Genomic DNA, 23,686 nt, shown 5'->3' on the forward strand with positions numbered 1-23,686 from the left:
AGGCAAAATAAAAAATACTAACAGAGTTGAAAACTGAATTTAAGGAAATATCTCATAAAGTAGAACAAAAATAAGTGATATGAAATAAGAGAGAAAAGATAGGAAAGCTAGACACTAAATCCTGGGTGTCCAGCATCTGCCAGATAGAAACAAAGACAGGACAGAGAAAACAGAGGAGGAAATTACCAAAATTAAAATTCCAGAAAATTTCCCAGATCTACAGAACATGTATTTCCGCACAGCAATGGCTCTAAATAGGCAATTGTCCCAAACAATGAATACAAAAGGCCCTCATCACGATGCTTCACAGAGAAAGTTTAGAAAAATAGTGATAAAGAGATGAGACCACAAAGTTCTACAGAGGAAAAAGTAAGAATAAAGTTAGACTCACAATTCTTGACTTCAAAACTTACTACAAAGCTATACTAATCAAAATGGTGTGGTATTGGCATATACGGGCTTCCCTGATAGCTCAGATGGTAACGAATCTGCCTGCAATGCAGGAGACCTGGGTTCAATCCCTGGATTGGGAAGATTCCCAGGAAAAGGAATGGCAACCCACTTCAGTACTCTTGCCTGAAGAGTCCCATGGACAGAGGAGCCTGGCAGGCTACAGTCCATGGGGGTCACAAAAGAGTCACACATGGCTGAGCAATAGGCATATATATAAATGGAAGAGAATTGAAAGCCCAGAAGTAATCCCATGCATTTATAGTCAATTGACTTTTGACAAGGGCACCAAGACAATCCAATGGAGAAAGAATACTCTTTCCAGCAACCGGTGCTTGGACAACTGGACATCCACATGCAAAGAATGAACTTGGACCCCTACTCACACAATATACAAAAATTAACTCAAAGTGAATCAGACCTAAATGTAAGAATTGAACCTATAAAAATCTCAGAAGAAAAATAGGAATAAATCTTTGAGATCTTGGATTAGGCAATGGTTTCTTAAATCTGACACCAAAAGCATAAGAGACAAAAGAAAAAATAAATTGAACTTCATCAAAATAGAAAACTTTTTTACTTCAAAGGATTCCAACTAGAAAGTACAAAGACAATCCATGGAATTGAGGAAATCTTGTTTTCAAATTATATGTCTGATAAGGGCTTTGTATCCAGAATATATAAAAATTCTTTTTTTCAGATGCTTGAATATTGATATAATTTTAAATATATCATTTCTGGAAAACAAGATGCAACATAAATTTTTTTCCTCTTTTTCATTTTGGCTCAGATATTCTGTTGCAATTTGGAAAACAGGCTGTTTTCCTGTAAATCATGGTGGATTAATAGGCTTTTCTGATACAGAATATATAAAAACTCCTATGTCTCAAAAATAAAAAGACAAATAACCCAAACAAAAATGGGCAAAGAATCTGGACAAATAGTTCTCCAAAGAAGCTATATAGATGGCCAATAAGTACATGGAAAAATGCTCAATATCATTAGTTATTGCTGCCAAGTCACTTCAGTCATGTCCGACTCTGTGCGACCCCATGGACTGCAGCCTACCAGGCTTCTCCGTCCATGGGATTCTCCAGGCAAGAACACTGGAGTGGGTTGCCATTTCCTTCTCCAATGCATGAAAGTGGAAAGTGAAAGTGAAGTCACTCAGTCGTGTCTGACTCTTAGCGACCCCATGGACTGCAGCCTACCAGGCTCCTCCATCCATGGGATTTTCCAGGCAACAGTACTGGAGTGGGTTGCCATTGCCTTCTCCCATCATTAGTTATTAGGGATATGCAAATCACAACCACAATGAGACATGACTTCACACCAATTAGGATAGCTAAAATAAAAAAGACAATAAGTGGGGCTCCCCTGGTAACTCAGTTGTAAAGAATCTGCCTGCCAATGTAGGAGACACAGGTTTGATCCCTGGTCTGGGAAGATCCCACATACCGAGGAGCAACTAAGCCTGTGCCCCCAAACTATTGAGCCTGTGCTTGAGAGTCTAAGAACTGCAGCTTCTGAGCCTATGAGCCACACTACTGAAGGCCTCCTGCCCTAGAGCCTGTGCTCCACAGCAAGAGAAGCCAATGCGATGAGGAGTCTGCACCACAACTACTGCAGCCCTCACTTGCTGCAACTACAGAAAAGCCCCTGCAGTGATGACGCCACCAGGGAAGCCCAAGAATACCGGGGGAGATAGCCTGTCCCTTCTCCAGGCGATCTTCCTGACCCGGGAATCAAACTGGGGTCTTCTGCACTGCAGGTGATTCTTAACCACCTGAGCTATCAGGGAGGCCCTGATGAAGACTCAGCACAGCCCAAAATAAATATATAAATAACATTATAAAAAATTCTTTAAAAGTTCAGGTTCATTGGTTCAAAGTACACATTTATTTTTTAAAAAAGACAGTAAGTGATGACAAGGATATGACTTACATATCTAGGGATCAAACCCAATATAAATTACAACTCCCACATACGGCTGGTGAAAATGTAAAATGATCAAGCTGCTTCAGAAAACAGTTTGGCATTTTCTCAAATTTTTAAACAAAGAATTACCACATGATCCAGTAATCCTGCTTCTAGGTATAGTTCCAAGAAAATGAAACATATTTCAACACAAGTACTTGTACATGAATGTATGCATTAGCATTATTCATCATAGTCAAAAAGTTGAAACAACAAAAACAGTAGCTGCCACTCACAACTCAGTAAGAATGTGCCCTTTTGCTCCCATAGAATATCTTTCAGTAATCAAACAAAAAAACAAATCATAGAGTCTAAGGTAGGAAGCAAGAATCGTGTCTCCAGAAATGACTGTTGATGGTTTGGTATATATAAATACACACACTTACGTCCTTCCATTTTGAGCAAATGTGCAAAAGTATATTAATTTGAGCAGAAATGGCATCATTTTACCTGCCGCTCTTTAATCTTTTTTTTTTTAAACTTAACAATATTCTGTGCATATCTTTTCATATCAGTACATCCATTTTAGTGGCTGCATCATATTTAGTGATACAGCTGCACCTTCATTTACTTTATCTGATCCATATTGTAGGACATTTCAGTTGTTTCACATATTATGGCATTATAAACAATACGGTGATAACAGTTGGCTTATTTCTGAGATATATTCCCCAGAAGAACTTCTGGGCAAATGATACGCACATTAAAAATCTGAATACAGATGCTCAGGCTACCCTCAGAGAAAGCCTGTAAAATGCATACTGGCCACTCAAAGTATCTGAGAAGATCTATATCCCACTTTAACCAGCAATGGACATCGCCAGTCTTCTAGATCTGTACCATCCTGACGGATCAACACTCTGTATCTTAGCTTTAATCTGTAGTTCTCTGACCTCTCATCAGTATGGGCATTTCTCTTATTTGGTTTGGCCATGTGTCTGTCTCGTCTTTTGTTTCCAATGGAGTGACACTTTCTTTGGGATTTTTTAAGACCAGAATGAGTTTCTCACCATTTCTGAATAACAACGTGGGACAGAGATGAATTCGGGCAGGAGGAGGGGGTGAGCAGGTGCATGCACATGAGGACCAGGGCTGCCACCCAGCCCAGCAGCCCTCCAGGAAGCCCCATGGCCGACACTGAGCACCAACCTAGCGAGTGGGGGACAAGGAGACACAGGGAGTCAGCACCCACCTCGACGAAGGCGAACTTCTCTTCACTGGTGTAGTTGTAGCGTGTGGCTCGCTCGTACTCCTCGGCCGTGCCTGGGCAGTCCTTGTTGCAGAACTTGTCCGTGGGGTGAACCAGCTTCCAGGAGTACTGGGGAGAGAGGAGAGACCCCACGTCCATCAGTGGGTGAGCAGATCAACTAAACCAGGAGAGTCCACACAACAGAGCAGCACTCAGTCAAGAAAGGAAATGAAGTATTTATCTGTGCTACAATGGATGGACCTGGATAACATGCAGTTGACACAAAGAATCATGTATGATAGGACTCTATTTATAGGAAACATACAAAAATAGGGAAATCTACAGAGACAGAAGGAGACGGCTTAAGGCTGTAGAGACAGGGAACAGGGTGTGATTGTACCAGATGAGGGTTAGGTTGTTCTAAATTTGACTGCAGCTGCATAGCACTGGAAATATACTAAAAATTAATGGATTTATAAATTGGTGAATGGTGTGGTGTGTGAATTTTCTCTTAATAAACCTGTTTAAAAGTGTTGGAGAGAGGCAGGGGCAGACAGATTCCAAGAGACCAGAGGTAAGAGTGGAGGGGGCTGGGGAGGGGCAGACCCTCTTTCCTGGGACACCTACCACCTCCATGACGTGGGCGCTCCACTTGGATAAGAGCTGCAGGCCCCGCAGGGCCAGGTCAAAGAGCTCGCGGTACTCCTCATCTGACTTCTGGCTGTCCAGCCCAGAGCCCGTCACCACCTAAGGAACATCGACCATCACCTTCACTGCCAACGAACCTGGCACTTTTCCATTGTATTTCACTGATCCCCCCAAGAACACTGCAAGGGAGGTACTATTATTATACCTCTTGACTGATAAACTGAAGCTCAGACAAGTCCCTTGTTTGTCACATGGCTTACAAATGACTGAGGGTTCAAACTCAGGTGGTATGATGCCAGAGCCCCACTCACAATGACCCTGGTCAATTGCAGAGCAGTGGCTTTTCAGAGTTTTGGGTCTGTGATTTACAGCAGGAAGTGTATACTATATACTGACTGAGGTATTCAATACAGACATGAAATAACATCATCCACAAAGAAACTTTGTGCTTAATACTTGAGACCTCCTCTGATTGTCCATTGTTTCATACCAAAATGCTACTTAGAGATCACTTAGTTGACTTCACAACCAATTACAAGTGACTCATTGACTGAAAAGCACTGGTGAAGACAAACATTTATTTGAACATGTAATATATTCCACAGTGAAATATAATATGCATGTATGCATGTGCATATGCACAGACATGTGTATATATGTGTGCATATACATATACATATTGAGCCAGTCCTCATTATTTGTGGGTTCTGAATTTGTGACTTTCCCTATTTACTAAAATTTATTTACAGCCTCAAGATCAATCCTTGCAGTGCTTTCATGGTCATTTGCAGGTGTGTGCAGAGTGGCAGAAACATCTGAATCATGTTCCCAGCTGAGGCTGAACAACACAGCTCTCTGCCCTCTTGTTTCAGCTCTTACTGTAAACAAGTGTCTCTTTCCTGATCTACTTAATGCCCCGTTTTCCACTTTGTTATACTTTTTACTGGTGATTTCACTATTTAAAATGGCCCCTAAACACAGTGCTGACTCTCTGTCTATGCCTCTATAAAAAAGGAGGCTGTGATGTGCTTTATGGAGAAAATATGTATTTTATTTTTTAAATATTTATTGTTTGGCTTCACCAGGTCTTGGTTGTGGCATGCAAACTCTTAGTTGTGGTATGTGGGATCTAGTTCCCTGATCAGGGATTGAACTCAGGCCCCCTGCATTGAGAGTGTGGAGTCTTAGCCACTGTACCACCAGGGAAGTCCTGAAAATAGGTGTTTTAGATATACTTTGATCAGGCATGAATTATAGTGCTGTTGGGTATGATTTAATGTTAACAAATCAACAATATATATTACGTACGGTGACTTTAAACAGAAACGCATGTAAAACAAGGCTATATATTAAAAGTCAGCTGATAGAAACACTGTGACCAGAGGCTCACAGAAACCTAACCCTGTATTTTCTGGAGGAGCGATTACTTGCTGATTCAGTGTTGATGGCCACTTTATAAAATATAACTGTTGTGAATACCAAGAATGATCTGTATATATACACGCATAATGTGTATAATTTTAAAAATACCTCTGAGCCTGACTCAGTCTTAGATCATACCAAAACTGGACAGGAATTGAATGGGGTCCCTGGCATCTACTTCCCTGGTGGCTCAGACGGTAAAGCGTCTGTCTACAATGCAGGAGACCCAGGTTCAATCCCTGGGTTGGGAAGATCCCCTGGAGAAAGAAATGGCAATCCACTCCAGTACTCTTGCTAGAAAATCCCATGGACAGAGGAGCCTGGTAGGCTACAGTCCATGGGGTCGCAAAGAGTCGGCAGGACTAAGCGACTTCACTTTCACTTTCCTGGCACTTAAATTATTCCCATAGCTTAGCTTATGCTCAATTCATTGGCATATACAGTTAAGAAAGCCAAAGGTTTGGGCTTGACCCTGATCCATGTCCACCAGGAGCCCTACTAAGAATGTGGGCCACTCATCTAATGACCATACTGCTTGCATTTGCTCTCATTTCAGATGTGTTGCCCCCTTTTGATCAGACATTTCCCTACTTTGGGTTTTGGAAAGAGTAATTACAGCTACTAGCCACATGGTGGAGGCAGTGAGCACAAATGGAGTAGTGCAAAGTCATCCTGGAGCTTCAAAAGGTAAAACAGGGATTGAAATCAGGAGACCCGTGCTTATTAAATCAACATATATATTCATTACAAGGTCTGCATAGAAAGAGCTCTAGAAGGATATATGAAAGTGAAAGTTTCTCAGTCAGGTCCAACTCTTTGCGACCCCATGGACTATACAGTCCATGGAATTCTCTAGCCACAATACTGGAGTGGGTAGCCTTTCCCTTCTCCAGGGGATCTTCCCAATCCAGGGATCGAACTCAGGTCTCTTACATTGCAGGTGGATTCTTTACCAGCTGAGCCACAAGGGAAGCCCAAGAACACTGGAGTGGGTAGCCTATCCCTTCTCCAGAAGGTCTTCCTGACCCAGGAATTGGACCGTGGTCTCCTGCATTGCAGGAGGATTCTTTACCAACTGAGCTATCAGGGAAGCCACAAAGGATAATATATATATACCTCCAAATGTTAATAATAGTGGGTTCTGGATGGTAGAATTTTACATGACTGATTTTCCCTTCTTTTGTCTATCTGTATTTTTTCTGAGGTTTGTGCACTAATCGTGTTTCCCTATTTAAAAAAAGAAGAAAAGGAAAATCCAGTGGCAGTAAAAATGTAATTAGAGCAATCACAGGAGATTTTTATGACCTTCTTCTGTTCCTAATTGTATTTTCTGGCTTATTACAATGATTTTTATAATTGTTTTAAAATATTTAGATGGTGCTATGAGCATGATTGTACAGAACTTTGTTTCTCTTGCCACCCAGGGTGGAGATGTTTAGATCATGTACAGATTAACAATTACTGGGCTGTTACTACCTGCTAGGTGCAATGCATTTTCCATACATCATAGTGTTTAATCCTCTTAATGAACCTTTCTGGATACTATTAGCTCCATTTTGCAGATGAGGAAACTGAGGCTCAGGGATGCGGAATAACTTGTGAAGGTCAGAAGCAGAACCAGAATTAATCCCAGCTCTGTCTGGCTCTTGGCCATTCTGCCCTCCTCATCCACTCCCCAGGATCCCCAGGATCATTTCTTTTCTGGAGGTCCTCACCCCTTCTCACCCTAGTCCCACACGGGCCTCCATCCCACCAGCCAGAGCAAGCTCACCTCACTGTTGCTGTAGCGAGCGAGTTCCGAAATGAAGCGGATGTGGTCATCACGGATCTGAACCATCTGCTCACAGATATTGTACTGGGGGCTGATGCTGCTCTGGGTGCATGTCCACCTAGGCAGAAAATCAGGGGGTTGGAGTGGGTCCTGGCCCTGGGAGGGGCAGGCTCCTTCCATCCACTAGTTAGTCTTGGTGCTCAGCTAACGTGACTGGCTCCACTGGGAACAACCAAAAGGTGTCCTACCCACCAGCAACAGTGCCTGCTAAATTCCACGGTAGGGACTGCAGGCTGCATGGAAAAGACCTTCCTTCTCCTACTTGGGGCTGGCCTCTTCTAAGGCCCAATCCCATACTTTCCCAGGTAATGGGTGTCCACAGTACTTACCAGTCACATAAGCGGGGAGGGACTGCAGCCTCTCTAGGGCTACAAAGAGCTGGAATCCAAGCTAAGAAAAAGCAAGGTGGGTGACCTCCCAGATCTGTCAACTGACCCTGGCAGCACTGTGTCCTGTGGGTGAAGCTGCCATTGACAAAGGCCTTTGGGCGGGACTGGAAAAACCTAACGGGGTTGTGTCTGTTTTGCAACAGCGAGCTGGGAACAGGGAAGCTCTTCACCGAGAGGAAGCCGCAGCCATCCTGAGAGGCACTACTCTCTCTTGCCCTCATCTTCTCCCTCTTTCTCTCTTCTTTCTCCTCAACACTTCCCTCAATTTTTAAAAAAGAGATCTTTGAGAAAACATCTTAAATTGGGGAAGAAATCAATGAATGGGAGTCTGCATTCTCCTTTGCCAACAGAACAAAAGACAACCCTGGTCACTGTCTTCTGCCATCTGGTGCTGGGTGACCAGGTGGACAGACTAAGCATGGGCACCAAGCAAGGCAGATACACATTTAGGGAGAATTTACTATTTCAGAAGGAGCTCTGAAGGGGCGCTCCAGAGAATACTGAGAACGCTGACAGTTCCTCATGCCTATACTTCGACACGACCTTTATCCTGAGTTCCCTGTGTGGGTTGGGGACACATCACTCAAGCCCCTGCCCCCCACCCTGAGCACATCACCACTCCAACCACCTTCAGGTGGCTAAGAATTCACACAGGAAATAAGTCCAGCATTTGGGACTCCATGCTTCTCCTGGAAGACCTCCTCACATACCAGCAGCCACTGGGTTACGAAGCTCTCCCTGGTGAGACTCATCAGTGGCTCAAAGCTGGTGGAGTTCAAGGACTCTGCATTTACGTATTTTTAAGGCCTTAAGTCCCTCATCCCTGATGAAAACATGGTTTGTCCCCCTCTGGTGGAAATGTAGGCAGAAGCAGCCTCCTTAACAAGGCCAGAGATCAAAGAGGTAGCCAAGCCTGTAGCCCAGTGTTCCCCAAACTTCCATGAGGTGCTGACACCCCGGATCTTAGCACAGATGACCTAGAGGGTGGTTTATAAAACAGCCTTGGAGGAGGCCATCGACCCACTTCACAGCTGGAACCGTTGGTACCATACCCTGCACGGCATACTTACCACATGGACACAAGACCTGAGGAGAGAACCAGCAGGATGAAGAAGGCCACCTCGCTCCATCTGACCACTGAGGGCCAGCACTCCTCCCCTTGCTGGGGGGCAGGAGGACTCCTGCTGTTCCCCTGCAGGTGGCATGGGCCACCACGGGGACAGAGAAGGGGCGGGGCTGTGCTCTGAGCGCTTTTGAACCCTGGCAGCAAAGGCTGAGTGCAAAAGGGCTCAGATCACCATCCGCTGCTCCCCTCTTCAGGAGCCAGTGATGGACAGACTCCACCTGCCCAGGGTCTGGGGAGAGGGGAGGGGCTGAAATGGCCCCTCGGCCCCCTGCCCGGGCTGGGCATCCTCGCGGGAGCCGAGAGACATTACGGCAGGCACTCACTTGGACTTGTTCTCTTCATAGTGAGCACTGGTCTTAATGTATCTGGCCAGCTCTATCTGCATGTCGCCGAAAAGGGGCACCACCTGCAGCTGCTGCAAAGGAAGCAAACACAGCTTGTGAGACACGGAGGGAGGGCCCGGCATTGCCTCCCACTGGGAGAGCCAGGCCTCCATGTGTGCCTCCAGGCTGACCCCTAGTTCTGACTCTGATGTTGCTACCCTGTGACCCTGGAACCACAAAGAGCCTTAGCCAGCCTAAAGGTCCTCCTCTGCCTCCAACCATCTCTGTGTTCCAGCATCTGAGACCAGAGAGGCAAAGAGACTTGTCCAAGGTTACCCAGCAGGCAGAACAGATGAAGAACGAGAGCCAGATGGCCTGCCACCCAGGGCAGGGTCTTATCTGCTCTAATTTTCCTTGGATTAAAGGCTCCTCGCTGTTTCAAACTCTGGACCAGATGTGAGTGCCTGAATTCCACTGGCTGGGAGTGACCTTTTTGAGAAACTCCACAAGGTGAATTGAAACCTTGAACACCCAACACCAGAGGGCAGACGACTCCCATCTGAAGAGGAGGACTAATGGTGGGGAGGCTGGTATTCACTGTCTGCTTCTGATTCATGAGGCACTACAGTGCTAAGTCCTTCAAAAGCAGAGGACTTTTAGGGCAGTGAAACTATTCTGTATGATACCACAATGGTAGATAGAGGGGTTTCCCTGGTGGCTCAGCAGTAAAGAAACCACCTGCCAATGCAGGAGACACAGGAGACCTGGGTTCCATCCCTGGGTTGGGAAGACCCCCTGGAGGAGGGCATGGCAACCCACTCCAGTATTCCTGCCTGGAGAATCCCAAGGATAGTGGAGCTGGGTGGGCTATAGTCCATGGGGTCACAAAGAGTCAGACACAACTGAGCAACAAAGTACAACAATGGTAGATATAGTCATTATACATTTGTCAAAACTTACAGAACACACAATGCCATGAGTTATCCCTACTGCACACTCTGGGATCTGGGTGATAATGATGTGTCAACAGTGCAGATTATGGACTAAAACAGATGTCCCTCTCTGCTGGTGAGTTGTGATAATGGGGGAGGTTGGGTATGAGTAGGGATAGGAGTTATATGGGAAATGTCTGTTCGTTCTGCTCAATTTTGCTATGAGCCTAAATCTGCTCTAAAAAACAGTATATTAAGCAAAACAGAAAACAGTTATCTCACTCCATAGAATAGCTGAATGAGATCAGTACTACTATTATTCCCATTTAACAAGATGGACAAATTGAAGCTTTTACAACTCAGCTAGAGTGATTTTTTTTTCACAAAGTCAGACCAGCTAGAAGCCAAGGGGCCAGGATTATAACCCAGGGTTCTGACACCTATGTCGCTCATTGAATCCTCAAGGGAACCCCATAAAGTAGACGCCCTTAGTATTCCTATTTTTCAGGTTAGAGAGCTCAGTTTCAGAGAAGCTCTGTGACTTTCCCAACATCACCCAGTTATGTAGTGGAAGAGAGAGACTAAAACCCAGGTCTGTGTGAGGTGAGACTGTGGTCTTCAATTCCACCCCCATCTCATTTATGTGGATTTAAGGTAGGGGTGGACTTTGCCAGTTCCCCCCAGATAAGCCCAGTTTTCATTTTGGGCGGTCCTAGAGAAAAGTGAAAGTTCTAGCTTCAAAAAGAAGCCAAGCCAAGCCTTAGGATGCTTTTGGTGACTTGTGCATGCGTGCTAAGTCACTTAGCTGTGCCTGACTCTTTGTGACCCCATGGACTATGGCTCACCAGGCTCCTCTGTCCATGGGATTCTCCAGGCAGCAATACTGGAGTGGGTTGCTATGCCCTCCTCCAGGGGATCTTCCCTGTCCAGGGATCAAACCAGCATCTCTTATGTCTCCTGCATTGGCAGGCAAGTTCTTTGCCACTAACACCATCTGGGAAGCCCCTTGGGTGACTTACTTCCCCACTAACCTCCAAGAGTCAGTGAGACCCAGGCCCAGCCACATCTTCAAAGGGATCCACTTGTAATTTAAGCTTGGTTTTCCCATGTCTGATCTCAGAGGCTCTACTCCACACCTGAAGTGCCTGATGCTAGGACATACTGACAATATGGAACTGACTTCCAAAGTAGAAAACCCCTTTGCAAAAACCTCAAAGGCAAACCTCAAGGTTTGTTGTTAAAGATTTGGGACCACAAGATGAAGTCTCTGAGGCACTGGAATGGACTGAGAGCAGGCTGGACTCCATAAGGCATTCTGCCCAGAGGTAGGGAGCGGAGTAGGCCTCTGGTGGACCAGGAGAGTCTGTGAGCTTGTGAACTTGAATCCTGCAATTGTGAGCTCTGATTTATACTGAAAATTAAAGCGGGTTCTGTCTTCTGGGACACACCTCTTTCTTTAGATGGCAAGGGGTTTCAGGAAAGGGTAAAAGCAGTGTGTGGAAAGCATTGCAAGGCCTTCTGGCTGTGTCCTGAGACTGAGGCACACACCTTTAATAGCATGGATTCCTCTACCCAAGGCAGCTAGGGCCCCTGTCTCTATTCTCCTCCTCCTCTTGGGATCCTTCGAGCCATAGTTCAATCAATAAGCACCACTCTTTGCTGCCTAATTTCATTCCTTTCCCCAGAGAGACCACCCCCTGGCCCACTGCCCAGCCCCAGCCCCAGGTGCTGACCTTAAAGAACTTATCAATTTTGCTGAGGTTGATTCTCTTCTTGGCATCCAATTTGTAAATGTTACTGACATTCCCATCCATCAGGTACAGACCAAAACCCATTACCTAGCATGAGAAGAGGCAGAGACAGAAGCCAGTCACATCCATTGGAAATGTTCCAAAAAACCAAAAAAAAAAAAAAAAGCAGATGTGGACATGTGCACACCCACACCCCCTCTAGTGACATATTCTATTACAAAAACCCATGTGTCGTCACAAAAAAGGACATGTAGAACTAATCTCAATCATAAATTTGATTTCTGTGAAGACATGCAGAGGATTCTTTCGTTTATTATTGTGGTGGCCACTTCTTGAGTCCTCCCCATGGGCCAGAGTCTGTGCTTAGAGATTTAGAAGACATTATCCTTAATTCTCACCATCTTATGAGTCAAATTCTACACAATAACCTTATTCTACAGATGAGGAGCTGGAGGCACAGAGAGGTTAGACACAGCTGCAGAGATAGGATCTGAACTGGGATCTAACAGCACGTATGCACTTAGATCCTCGAGAAAGACTGAGCGGTGCTGCTGTTGCATCCCCAGGCCCTGGCAAACACTGCGGGCACTTGATGCATACTCACTAGATGGTAAACGAATGTGAAACTCTTCACCCCTTTCCCCAAGGAAACTACAACAAAGATTCCCAAGGAATCTCATTGGTGATTTCATTAACAAAAAGAACACATTTTTGCTGACAGTGCCCTATAGGCAGGTTGACAGGCTGATTCTAAACATTCCAGTCCATATAATATTGGGCTGGCCAAAAAGTTCATTTGGGTTTTTCCATAAAATGTAACGGAAAAACTAGCATGAACATTCTGGCTAACCCAATAGTTTCCTGCACGCTGGCTTACTTTGCTCCTTTTGTCAAATGTACAGCAAGCCCGAGGGAGCCTGAACAACTAGGCTGAAAGCAGCTTCCTCGGCTCGCAGTTGCTATGTGACGGGGGATTAGTCATGACTGACACCTAAGGGACTGGGCTAGAGGATGGGTACTTATGGTTCTGCAGGGGGTGTGCCAGACTTTTCCATTTAAGGTGAAAGGCGCCCCCTGCTGGCATCTGAGTTTACTAACACACTGTAGAGAAACTGCAAAACTCCAAGAGGCCAGGTTGAGAATTGAGAGGGAGAAGGCTGGGAAGCCGAGATGTGGGAGGATTAAAAGCAGGCAAGAGAAATGAAGAGCCTGAGAATCTGATAGCAGCATGTAAGGATGATTGGTGAAGTGGGGTTTAGTAACCTAGTTTGTGGAAGCAACAATTCTGGGCAGAGCTGTGGTAACTGCCTGGACATAGCACTGGTGTGAGAGAGGCTGCTGAACTCTGGGTGACTTCTCTGAATTTCTGACTGTGCAGAGGAAGCCAGAGTGAATGAGTCACCAAGCCACACTCTTCTGCAACCTTCTTCGAGATGCTATGGAAATGTAAAGAAGGGAACACCAACAGGGTTGGTATTCTGGAAATAAGAGGCAACATGGAGGGGAAGAAAAAGTCAAATCACCAGGGGAACTCTGAAAGGGAAGAAAGAAATAAAAGAGGTGATGCAGTGTGTATAAAGAATATGGAGAACGTTGCTCATTTCAGTGCTATTGTTTTCAGAGAGAAGTTAGAAGTAACCTAAGCAGCCAAGGATAGAATAATGGCTAAAGAAATGGGAACTCATCCATACAACGTTATTTAAGGGCTGCATGTTATTCCAAATGCACTTAATGAAATGGGATAAATAATACACACACACAATTTACGTAAACTGCATATGTTGAAAATACATCAGCACAGAAAAAAAGAGAAAGATAGACATCAAAATGCTAAAAGTGTTATCTCTGGGTGGAAAGATTATAAGAGATTCGATTTTTTAATGCTTTTCTGTTCAGAATTTCTACAATGATAAACATCACTTGATAATTTAAAAATGAAATGTGTAAACTGATGAAACAAACATGACTGTTTTGACAAAATATAGTAAAAGCTATAAGATTTTGCCTTCCCCTTAGGTTGGCAATTTTCCTCTAGGATGTCTCACTTAACAAGAGTATGGACATAAAACACCACAGACTTTCAATGCACTTTAGCAAACAAATACCAAGTGATAGGGGATTTGTTAAATGACAGTGTCCCCATGTAATGAAATACTAGGTAGCCATTAAAAGTCACATTGTAGACATAGCCTTAATGCTGTCTAGAAAGGTGTACACAGCATATCAAACGGAAAAAATTGGTTATAAAACCTTTTGTATAGTAAGATCTGCACTCATGCTTAAGCAAGAAGAAAGAAACAACCTTTTAAAATGATTTTAAATAAGAAGGAGGTGAGGGGGTATGACTGAGGGAGCTGTACCTTGAGGAGCATGTGCTTCTCACTGGGGGTCAGATACATCTTGTTCTCGTAGTAATCCACGCAGATGTTGACAATGTCGGCCAGCAGCTCCTCGTAGCCTGGGATCACTTCCAGTTGCTGGTGGAGACACTAAACAGCAGCGCCCCCCTCTGGTTAGTCCCCGTCCTGCATCCTCCTCACCTACAGCACCCAGGATGGCTCATTGCTGGGCCCTGGGGCAGGGCACAGCCTTGCTGACCACATCAGGTGGAGGAGAGCCTGCAACCTCTCCTCAGTGTCTACAGCGGTTGGTCAGAGCTGCCGCACATCTCCGAGGGCAGGGGCTTGCCCCTTAGGGGCTTCTGTTGTATTTCCTGGCAGTTCTCATGGTTAGAAATGCTTTCTCTGGCTGAACTAAAAGCAGTTCAGCTTTATAGCAATCAGCCTGTGGTCATCTCAGCTTAGTTTTAGGGTGTGTGTGGACTGAGCCCCAAATGTCTCCAAGGATGATAGTGGGAAGACCCAGCTCAGTGGAGGAGAAATGGGCCAGCAGGCATCTCCCAGTACAGGACTCGTCAGTACAAAGACATTTCCTGTACAAGAAGACCTGAGGTCTCCATCCCAGGCTCCTTCTCTCCAAAGGGACACACCGTTGAGTGGGAATATCCTGGGAAAGCCATGGCGGTAACTATAACCACATCTTATGTCCTTGTCTGTTAAGCTCTATATACATGCTATAGTATCTCATTTATTTCTCACTGCAATCCTAAACAGCCCCATTTTACAGGTGAGGAAACGGAGGCTGAGACCTTGCCCAACGCCTCACAGTAGGGCAATGGAGGGTCCAAGATAAGAAAACAACGCAGTCTAACTCCAGAACCCAAGCTCTCAACCTATACCAACCTATACCGGGGCAGAACACTGGCTAGAAGATTTTCTAAGGACAAACTGCAGAGGGTGAAGGGGCCGTCTTTGGCTGGGAAGGGACACTTAAATCTGCAGCTTAAAGCTTGAGTAGAGCAGAGGGGATGAATGATCTGGGTGGAGCTCCTCTGCCTGTGGGTCCCCCAACCTCCAAGCCCGAGCTTGCATCCCAGGACACCGGGTCAGGACTGACATAGGTTTGCCATCACCTGGGTGATCCTGTTGTGGTTGGCCAGGAACATGGACAGGTTCTGTGACTCCTGGATGGACTGGGGGTCAGCCATCTTCCTCAGGAACTGTGCTGCCCTGGATGGGGTGGTGTAGAGAGGGATGCTCATGAATAGCCGGCCTAAGCCGGGCCTCAGCTCCCACCTAACCCAGCCGGGCCCTGCTCCCAGCTAACCCAGATACACTATCCCCAAAGTTGCAGGGCTCTGAATGGCACAAGTGACTCTAACATTGAAGGAGAGCCTGTTCTGGAGTCATTTCACTTGGAGCTGTTTGCACCGCTGTAATAAGGGTACCTGAAATTAAGAAGCAGGAATGCACTGAAGTTCAAAGACTAGGCAAGTTTAAGGGTAGCTAGCATGCCATCAACCAGCCCAAGGGGTAGGACCTAGTGAAACGGGCATCCCGAGCCTTGTAGTGACCTCCAGTAAAACTACACGGTACGTCATGGGGAAGAATCACAAGCAATGGAATGTTCTGTTTTTGTTGGGTATTATGTTGCTAACAGGAAAACCTCAATGTTTCTAAACATTGTAGGGAAAGCAAAAGTCTACTTAACCTGATGGGACTGAGGGGATGATGGGTGTGGGGAACACAGCAGGCCTTGAAGGGAGGAAACCACTGCCCTGGGACTTCTCCAGCCTGACCTGGAGGCGGAGTTGGTGCAGTCCGTGTCACCAGGGACCGTGGAACACGGACAAGACACAGCAAGGTCCCAGCCAGTCCCCAGAGCATGTCAGCTGTGACCATGATGGCAGGACTTGGCCAAATCTGGGGAGAGTTTGGGGGGAAGACACTGTACCATGAGCTGTCTATGGAATCTCTGTGAAATTGCCATTTCTGAATGGGGCTCTGTCTTCTGGGTACTGACAGGTTTCAGTTCACTCTAGAGGATAAAACAGTGAGGATCAGTCTGTTGTCTGCTTTCTCTGGTTACCTCAGAGCCCCAGGAGGAGGTGATTTGAGGACAGGGGCCCTCTTCATCATGACACAGCAAACTCTTCCCAAGAGATATGTATGGACACCTTGGAGCTTATCTGAGCCTCAAGCAACACAGGTGGATTTGCTACTTTCACCTGCCCTCCCCCACTTTGGGGTGGCTGTATACACACTCCCCTCCCCACTCTCAGTCCTTCTTTCTTGTGAGCTGCCATTGACCCTCAACTGACCCCAAGGGCGAGCACCCCCCTCATCAGCACCACCCCAACATACTCATACATAGTATCTGATGGAGGGATCAGCACAGGACCCAAGCTGGAGCAAGGATAATCCTTCTTGGGGCTTTTGCAAAATATCTGCAAGGAGCTACATCCTTTCCTTCCTTAGGAACTGGGGTTGCTATGCTGACTGGAGGGACGCTGCTGGAGGCCATACAGGGCACGAGCCTGAGAATGAAGCGGTCACTGGGGAAAGCTGAGCTGACAGGCAGAGGGAACCAGACCAACAGCATCACCTGAGTACCTGGATCAGGTAGACCAGGACTTTTCTGTTCTGGGAGCCAACCCATTTTCTTCTTTCACATGAGCAGTTTGAACTGGCTTTCTGATTCTTGCAGAGAATGACTCCTGTGACCATTTTAGGATTATATTAATCATAATATAATCTCAGACTGCATGGGACACAGAAAATGCTGCTCCACTGGTGGGGTAAATGAGGATTTGATTCCACCTCGAGATAGAAAACCCTGCCAAGACCCAGTTTGGCAAAGCTCAGCTCTGTATCTTATTCCTTAAGCTGCAAAAACAGAGGCAGACCCAACCCTGCTGTGTCTGTGGAGTGGCTAGCTTGGTTCTGAGCCTGTTAGGAGGGCTCTGGCTTCTCTCTCCCACAGGCCGGCTGCCCAGGAAGGCGGGGCGGGGCAGGGAGAGGAGCCCTGACCTCTTGTAGGCAGAGTGGTCGTTCTTGACACTGCACTTCATATTCTTCAGCTCGTCCAAGACTGCAAACATGTTGATGAACTTGCCCAGGGTCAGGAGGTAGGCCTCGGAGACGAAGTCCTTCCTCCGCTCGGCATGGCACAGTCGCTTCACCTCACTGCAGAACCGCTCGATAGCTTTGCGCTGTGGGCAGAGGGGCAGCGGGTCAGGACTGGGTAGCCTGGTGGGGCGGCTCGCTGAGCTCCCTGGTGGGGAGCTGGTCAAGGCTCCCTGGGGGCTCTACTCAGAGCCTGGACTTTTAGAGAAAGGCAAAACTGCCGAGAGGTCTTCCTCAGAGGAGTCCTGAAATCCTAAGCTGATTTCTAGAGGGAAGCCCAGAACCTGTCCCCAAGTGAGCCAAACCAATGAATTTATTCACCCCCTCCTTGCTATCTTGTCATGTGTGATTCCTAGCACCTAGGACACTGCAGGCACCGGACAATTAGGGGGTAGCAATGGACAGTGAGAGGGACGCTCAGAGAAAGAGCTCCATTCATGCAATAGATGCTGTTTATTGAGGATCCCCTATGTGCCAGGCATCATTCTTGCCCCTGGGGTAAAGTGGGGAACAAAACAGAAAAAAAAAAGTCTCTACCCAAAGGAACTTATATTCTAGTGATGGGTGACAGAAAACAAAAATCAAATAAATTCTCTATATCAGAATGTGGTATGAGCTGTGGAGAAAAATAAAGCAAGGAAAGGAGATAGGGAGACCTTCAAAGACCAGATCAAGCCACTTTCTTCTTCCAGAGTGTAAGTCCAACAAAACTTTCCAGGATGATGGAAATGTTCTGTATCTGCACTGTCCAACACAATGGCCATTCATCACATGTGAGTACCGAGCACTGGAAATGCAAGTGCTGAGGAGGATATGCATTTTACATTTTATTTAATTTGAATTCAAGTAGACGGCCATACATGGCTACTGGTGACTGTACTGGACAGAGGAGTTTTCGATTACTCCATAGCCTCCCTTCTCTAAATACATCTTGTCAGGAGGCCCTCAGTTTAGTACTTACTTCATTTTGGGGTAGTTTTGCTCTCTTGGAACTGTCTTCCCAAAGAGCTTTTAGGCCCATTGAAGGCAGGTCCATGATGCTAATAACAGCATCTGTGAGTTAGTAAACCTGCTCTGTAGCAAGGGCTCTACAAATAGGGCTCTTTACTAATGGACTTTATGTATCCTTAGAGAAAACCTGTGAAATGGGCATTCCTTCCAGAGGGTGAGAATATTGAAGGTGTCAGAGGTCTGAAATGACTTAAGGTCCCAGCCAGAAGGTGGCAGAACCCTGGCTTGCTCTGCCTTCAAGGCTCTATCTGCATCTTCCCCACCACTTCCAGGAGGCCAGCACAGAGCTGGGCGCAGGGCTGAGCCTGGGCCAGTGCTTGCAAGTCTACTTATGAGGCTCATAAACACATGCAGAACACATGGAGGGCACAGGGTGCATGGCAGGACCCCCACCCAGGCACAGGGTGGGCTTAAACTGCTCAGCCTGCATTCCTGAATGGCTTCCAACAAAACCACGATAACCAGCTTGCCCTCTTACCTGTCACTCACAGGAATCTTTGGCCATCTTTTCTCTTTTCCTCCTTTAAACACTTGCTCTTCTTGGTCTCCCAGCTGGTCTCCCTGCTGTTACTCTTCTCCCCTCACCTCCACTCCCTCGCCCTTGACACCTGCCCCTCACCTCCCATCCACTAGCCACATGGCAGCAAGAATGTTGTTTCAACGGTCTGATCAGATCATGTCACTGGAAACCTCCAACAGCTTCCTGTAATGCTTAAAGAAAATGCGTGTTCTTTTCACAGCTATAATGCCTATATGAGTGAGTCCCTGTTCACCTCTCCAACCTCAATTTTTCTCACTCGCTCAGCTCACTATGCAGCCTCCTTGGCTTTGCTCCATTTCTTAAACCCGTCCTGCTTCTTGAGCTTGCAGGGCCTTTGCCTCTGCAGTTTCTTCTGCCTGGATCATCTGCCCCTGGTTCATCACCTGCCCGCCTCTTTGACGTCATACAGATCTCAGTTCAAACGCTACCTCCCTTGAGGCTGGCCTTAAAGTTCATCCATGTCGCAAACACCCTCCAAGCCAGAGGTTTGCTAATTGCACTTTATTCACAGCACATGTTCTGTTGGGTATTGTTTATGGTCAGTCTCTCCTCCCGGCCAAAATACTCTCCTTTGCCCACTAGGATGCGAACTGTATGGAGGGAGGGTGCTTGTCTGTCTTGCTCATCCTGGGGTGGGTCAGGGGCACTGGACAGTGTTTTGCCGAACGAATGAAGAACACGGCACAGAAATCCAGACCCTTGTGTCTAGAAGGTGGGGGCCTTCTCAGTTGTCCTGGCTCAGACCTGGCCCGACCCCTCACCTGAAAGTACATGAACTTCATGAGCTTGGTGACCTCGGGCTCCAGCACTTCTACCGTCTTCTCATAAATCTCTACTCGGTTGGGCTGCTCATTGCATTTCACCTGCAGGGAGACAGGGGGTTTTGCACACCCTGGTTTGCCCAGGCAGTCCTGGTTCACACCTGCTGTCTTATTAATAGGGCCCGTTTTCACTCTCGAATGCACTTCATTTAGGATGAGAAGTGATATGGTGGCTACACAGTGAGAGGAGGCTGGGGCAGCCCTGATGAAGAGTGAGTGCTTCTAGGCAGGACTGCTCCCTAGACATCAGCTGCAGGAAGGAAACCAGCTGGTCCCGGAACAGAGCCCTCCTCCCCCACAGTCTGTTCTAGGCCCCCACCATGTGCTGTACACACGTCTACGTTCATCTACAGGGTCTCCCTCCTTCCATCTTTCCCTCAGTGCTACCCCAGGGGGGACCTCTGCCAGATTCTAAGCAGGAAAGAATGTTCTGTCCATGGCTCTGAGTGCACTCGGGGCAAAGCCCTTCTGCACACCCAGGCCCAGTGAGGAGCCCATTTTCTCTGCCCAGGGGTTTTCGGCACATCAGAATCATGTGGCAGGTGTGTTCACAGCATGTGCACACAAGGCTGCTAACAGGTCATCGACACTGAAGAGTCAGCAAAGGGTAATAAACACAAGGACATTCTTCACACTGTTGTTAAGAAATTGTGGAAATGGCAGAACAAGCTAAACATCCACTGGTCAATGATTAAATGGATAAAGTATTAATACGATGCAGTATCATTAATGTAACTGTTAAGGGTGATGGGACAGATCTCTGACCTGACATGGAAAGACTGCTACCATAAATCTGGGTGGAAATAGCTGCAGGAAAGTAAGGGTAATTTAATCCTGTTTTTATTGAATAAAACACAAAACAATGCGTATGTGCCCATAAATAATACAGGTACAGAGACTCTGAAAGGGTGTGAACCAAGCTGCTAGTAAGTAGTTCCCTCTGGGGGTTAGGACTGGGAGCAAGGGAGAGGAATGGTTTCTGTTTACACACTTGGGGTTTGTTGCTTTGGTGATGGTGGGACCCATGAATATAATATGATAATGATAAAAATACTATCTGTATGTGTTAACATGAAAAAAGTCAGCTATAAAGAATGAAGTGTAAAAAAGCAAGTGGCGGAACCATATAAACAAGAAACAACATGCTTTGGTAAATGACAATCATTTGCAAAATAATAATCAGAAATATTCATGTTGTTGGAGGAAAGAGAGTCAGATGAACATGCAGCAAAGGGTCCATAGTGATTACGCTTTGGTGGGAGGTGGCGATTTGGGTGGTGGAGGGAGGGGGTGAGGCTGTCTTGCTTTCTACTTTACACCTTTCTGCAGTGGTTTGGGTATTGTACAGTTAGCATATACTGCTTTCAAAATGAAAGGATAATGAGAACTTGTTTAAAGTTGGCGTCAGTTTTATGGGATGCTCTCTGCACATGTTCAGTGAGCCCCCTTGGGTAGGAGGCTCCGCTTCACTCCCTGTCGCCTGGAGAAGGTCAGTTACCTGGATGGGGGTGGGTGGAGGGAGGAGCCGTCCCTTGTGGTGCAGGACTCACCTGGGGGATGGCCCGGGAGCAGCTGCGCCAGGTGTACAGCATGACTGCATACTCGTGCCCTTCCTCCAGCATTTCATTCTGAAAAGCAAAACACACTCAACAGGGAGAAACCACTCCAGGGCCACGAGACTTCTCAACAGCTGCCCTTGCCTCCACATCCTTGGACTCACAGTGTGGTCTCTGGACCAGCAGCATCAGCATTGCCTGGTGGGTGTTGCTTATTAGAAATGCAGAGTCTCAGGCTCCTCCCTGGGCCTTTGGGATCTGAATCTGCATTTCAATAAAATCCCCAGGGATCTCACATTCCCCTGTGCACAATAAGTTTGAGAAACACTGGCCTAAATTATCCTCATCAGTCACCCCAGGGCTCTATCAGCTGGATACACTTTTCAAAGACAGATAGCTACCTCAGAAAGGTGGAGCAGACCCACTAGTTCCAACCGCAAAAGTTGTCCCAGACGGCAAGAAAACAAGCAAGCAGCCAAACAGTATGCACAGCAGGTAGGTTAAAAAAAAAAAAAAAGAGTAAAAATTATGAAAGTATAATGTATTATTGTGTGGACTTCCCTGGTAGCCCAGTGGTAAAGAATACGCCTGCCAATGTGAGTTCAATCCCTGGCTTGGGAAGATCCCCTGGAGAAAGAAATGGCAACCCACTCCAGTAGTCTTGACTGGGAAATCCCATGGACAGAGGAACCTGGTGGGCTACAGTCCATGAGGTTGCAAAGAGTTGGACATGATTTCAAGATTAACCACAATACTACTGTGTATTGAAAAATATCTTGGTGGAATATATACCAAGACTGTGAGGAGCAAGCTCTCTGTGGGGCTGGATAAATGGGAGCTTTCCCTTTTCGTATCACACAGTGCTATAATGTTTGCATTTTAATAACAGCCCATGTTGCTATTTCATACGCAGGAAGATGGTTAAGATCAAGATTAAGATTTTTAAAAATAATACAGAGCAGATGGTAAAATTAACAACAGCATGAAAAATGAATCTGATTACTCACCTCACCTAGTAACTGCTTCACCTAGTAACTGCTTCAATGGAAAGAGCCCTAAACTCAGGGTCCAAATATCAGGGCTGAAGTCCCAGCTTTACCACTTCTTAGCCCTTTGGCCTTCAGGAAGTCACTTAACCTAAAATTCTCCATTTAGTCATCTGTATAATGATGATGACAACAACCTCAGAGAATTTTGTGAGAATTGAGTAGAATACAAACACACGGTTGTGGTTTAGTCGTGTCCGACTCTTTGGGACCCCATGGACTATAGCCCGCCAGGCTTCTCTGTCCATGGGATTTCCTAGGCAAGAATACTGGGGTGGGTTGCCAATTCCTTCCCCAAGGGATCTTCCCGACCCAGGGATCAAACCCACCTCTCCTGCATTGCAGGCGGATTCTTTGCTACTGAGCCACCAGGGAAGCCCACAAACGTACATACACACTAGGCAATCTGTAAAGAGAGTTTGGGGTATTACTAGGGAAAAGATAATCTGGCAGTTCCTCAAAAAGTTAAATCACAGAGTTACCATATGATCCAGCAATTTCACTCTGAGGTATATACCCAAGAGAAATGAAAGCATATGTCCACACTGAAACTCCACACTTGCTCACAGCAACATTATTCTAACAGTCAAAAAACAGAAACAACCCAACTGTGTCCATCGATGGATGAATGGATAAATAAAATGTGATGTAGCCATGCAGAGGAATAGTATGCATCTGTAAAAAGGAATGAAGTACTGATCCATGCTACAACATGGACGAACTTTGAAAACACTATGCTAAGTGAAAGAAGGCAGACACAAAAGGCCACTATTATGCGATCCATTTAGATGAACTGTTCAGAATAACCAAATCCACAGAAACAGAAACCAGATTAGTGGTTGTGGGAGAGCGGAATTGGGAAGGACTGCTACAGGGTTTGGGGTTTCTCTTTGTGGTGATAGAAATTAGACAGGGGCAATGATTGTATAACATTGTGAATCTACCATAAAAATAGTGAACTATACACTTTAAATGGTGAGTCTTATGTTATATGAAGGACATCTCAAAAAATATACTAAAAAAATAGTATTACTAGGCCATCTCTTTTGTAAATGTTCATACTGATACAAAAATGAGTCTTTTCTCATTTATTTTTTATCCCACACATCATATCTATTTCATAATATCTTCCTAGCACAAGATCAGATTCAATTTGGAGCTTATTCCTTTTTATAGTTTTGTTTTCAATGGCAAATGTCACTGACGAG

At 46.0% G+C, this 23,686-nt stretch overlaps 1 protein-coding gene and 1 non-coding gene across 5 annotated transcripts in view; one reads left to right on the forward strand and one right to left on the reverse strand.

The window, feature by feature from the left end:
* The window catches only part of CYFIP2 (cytoplasmic FMR1 interacting protein 2), a 135,101-nt gene that overhangs the window by 84,091 nt on the left and 27,324 nt on the right, over window positions 1-23,686 (reverse strand). For all 4 annotated transcript variants that reach the window (XM_025292335.3, XM_025292334.3, XM_025292336.3 and 1 more), the window contains exons 4-13: window positions 21,427-21,504; window positions 19,817-19,918; window positions 17,408-17,589; window positions 15,511-15,607; window positions 14,399-14,527; window positions 12,021-12,125; window positions 9,356-9,447; window positions 7,458-7,575; window positions 4,244-4,363; window positions 3,620-3,745 (exon numbers count right to left, since the gene is read on the reverse strand). In XM_025292335.3, the coding sequence (XP_025148120.1) occupies window positions 3,620-3,745; window positions 4,244-4,363; window positions 7,458-7,575; window positions 9,356-9,447; window positions 12,021-12,125; window positions 14,399-14,527; window positions 15,511-15,607; window positions 17,408-17,589; window positions 19,817-19,918; window positions 21,427-21,504 (1,149 nt within the window). The remainder of the gene's footprint in view (window positions 1-3,619; window positions 3,746-4,243; window positions 4,364-7,457; window positions 7,576-9,355; window positions 9,448-12,020; window positions 12,126-14,398; window positions 14,528-15,510; window positions 15,608-17,407; window positions 17,590-19,816; window positions 19,919-21,426; window positions 21,505-23,686) is intronic.
* Window positions 5,866-5,937, forward strand: TRNAC-ACA. The gene has a single exon. It is a non-coding gene; the product is annotated as a tRNA-Cys (tRNA).

Source organism: Bubalus bubalis, chromosome 9 (genome assembly GCF_019923935.1).
Source record: "Bubalus bubalis isolate 160015118507 breed Murrah chromosome 9, NDDB_SH_1, whole genome shotgun sequence".
Lineage (NCBI taxonomy): Eukaryota > Metazoa > Chordata > Mammalia > Artiodactyla > Bovidae > Bubalus > Bubalus bubalis.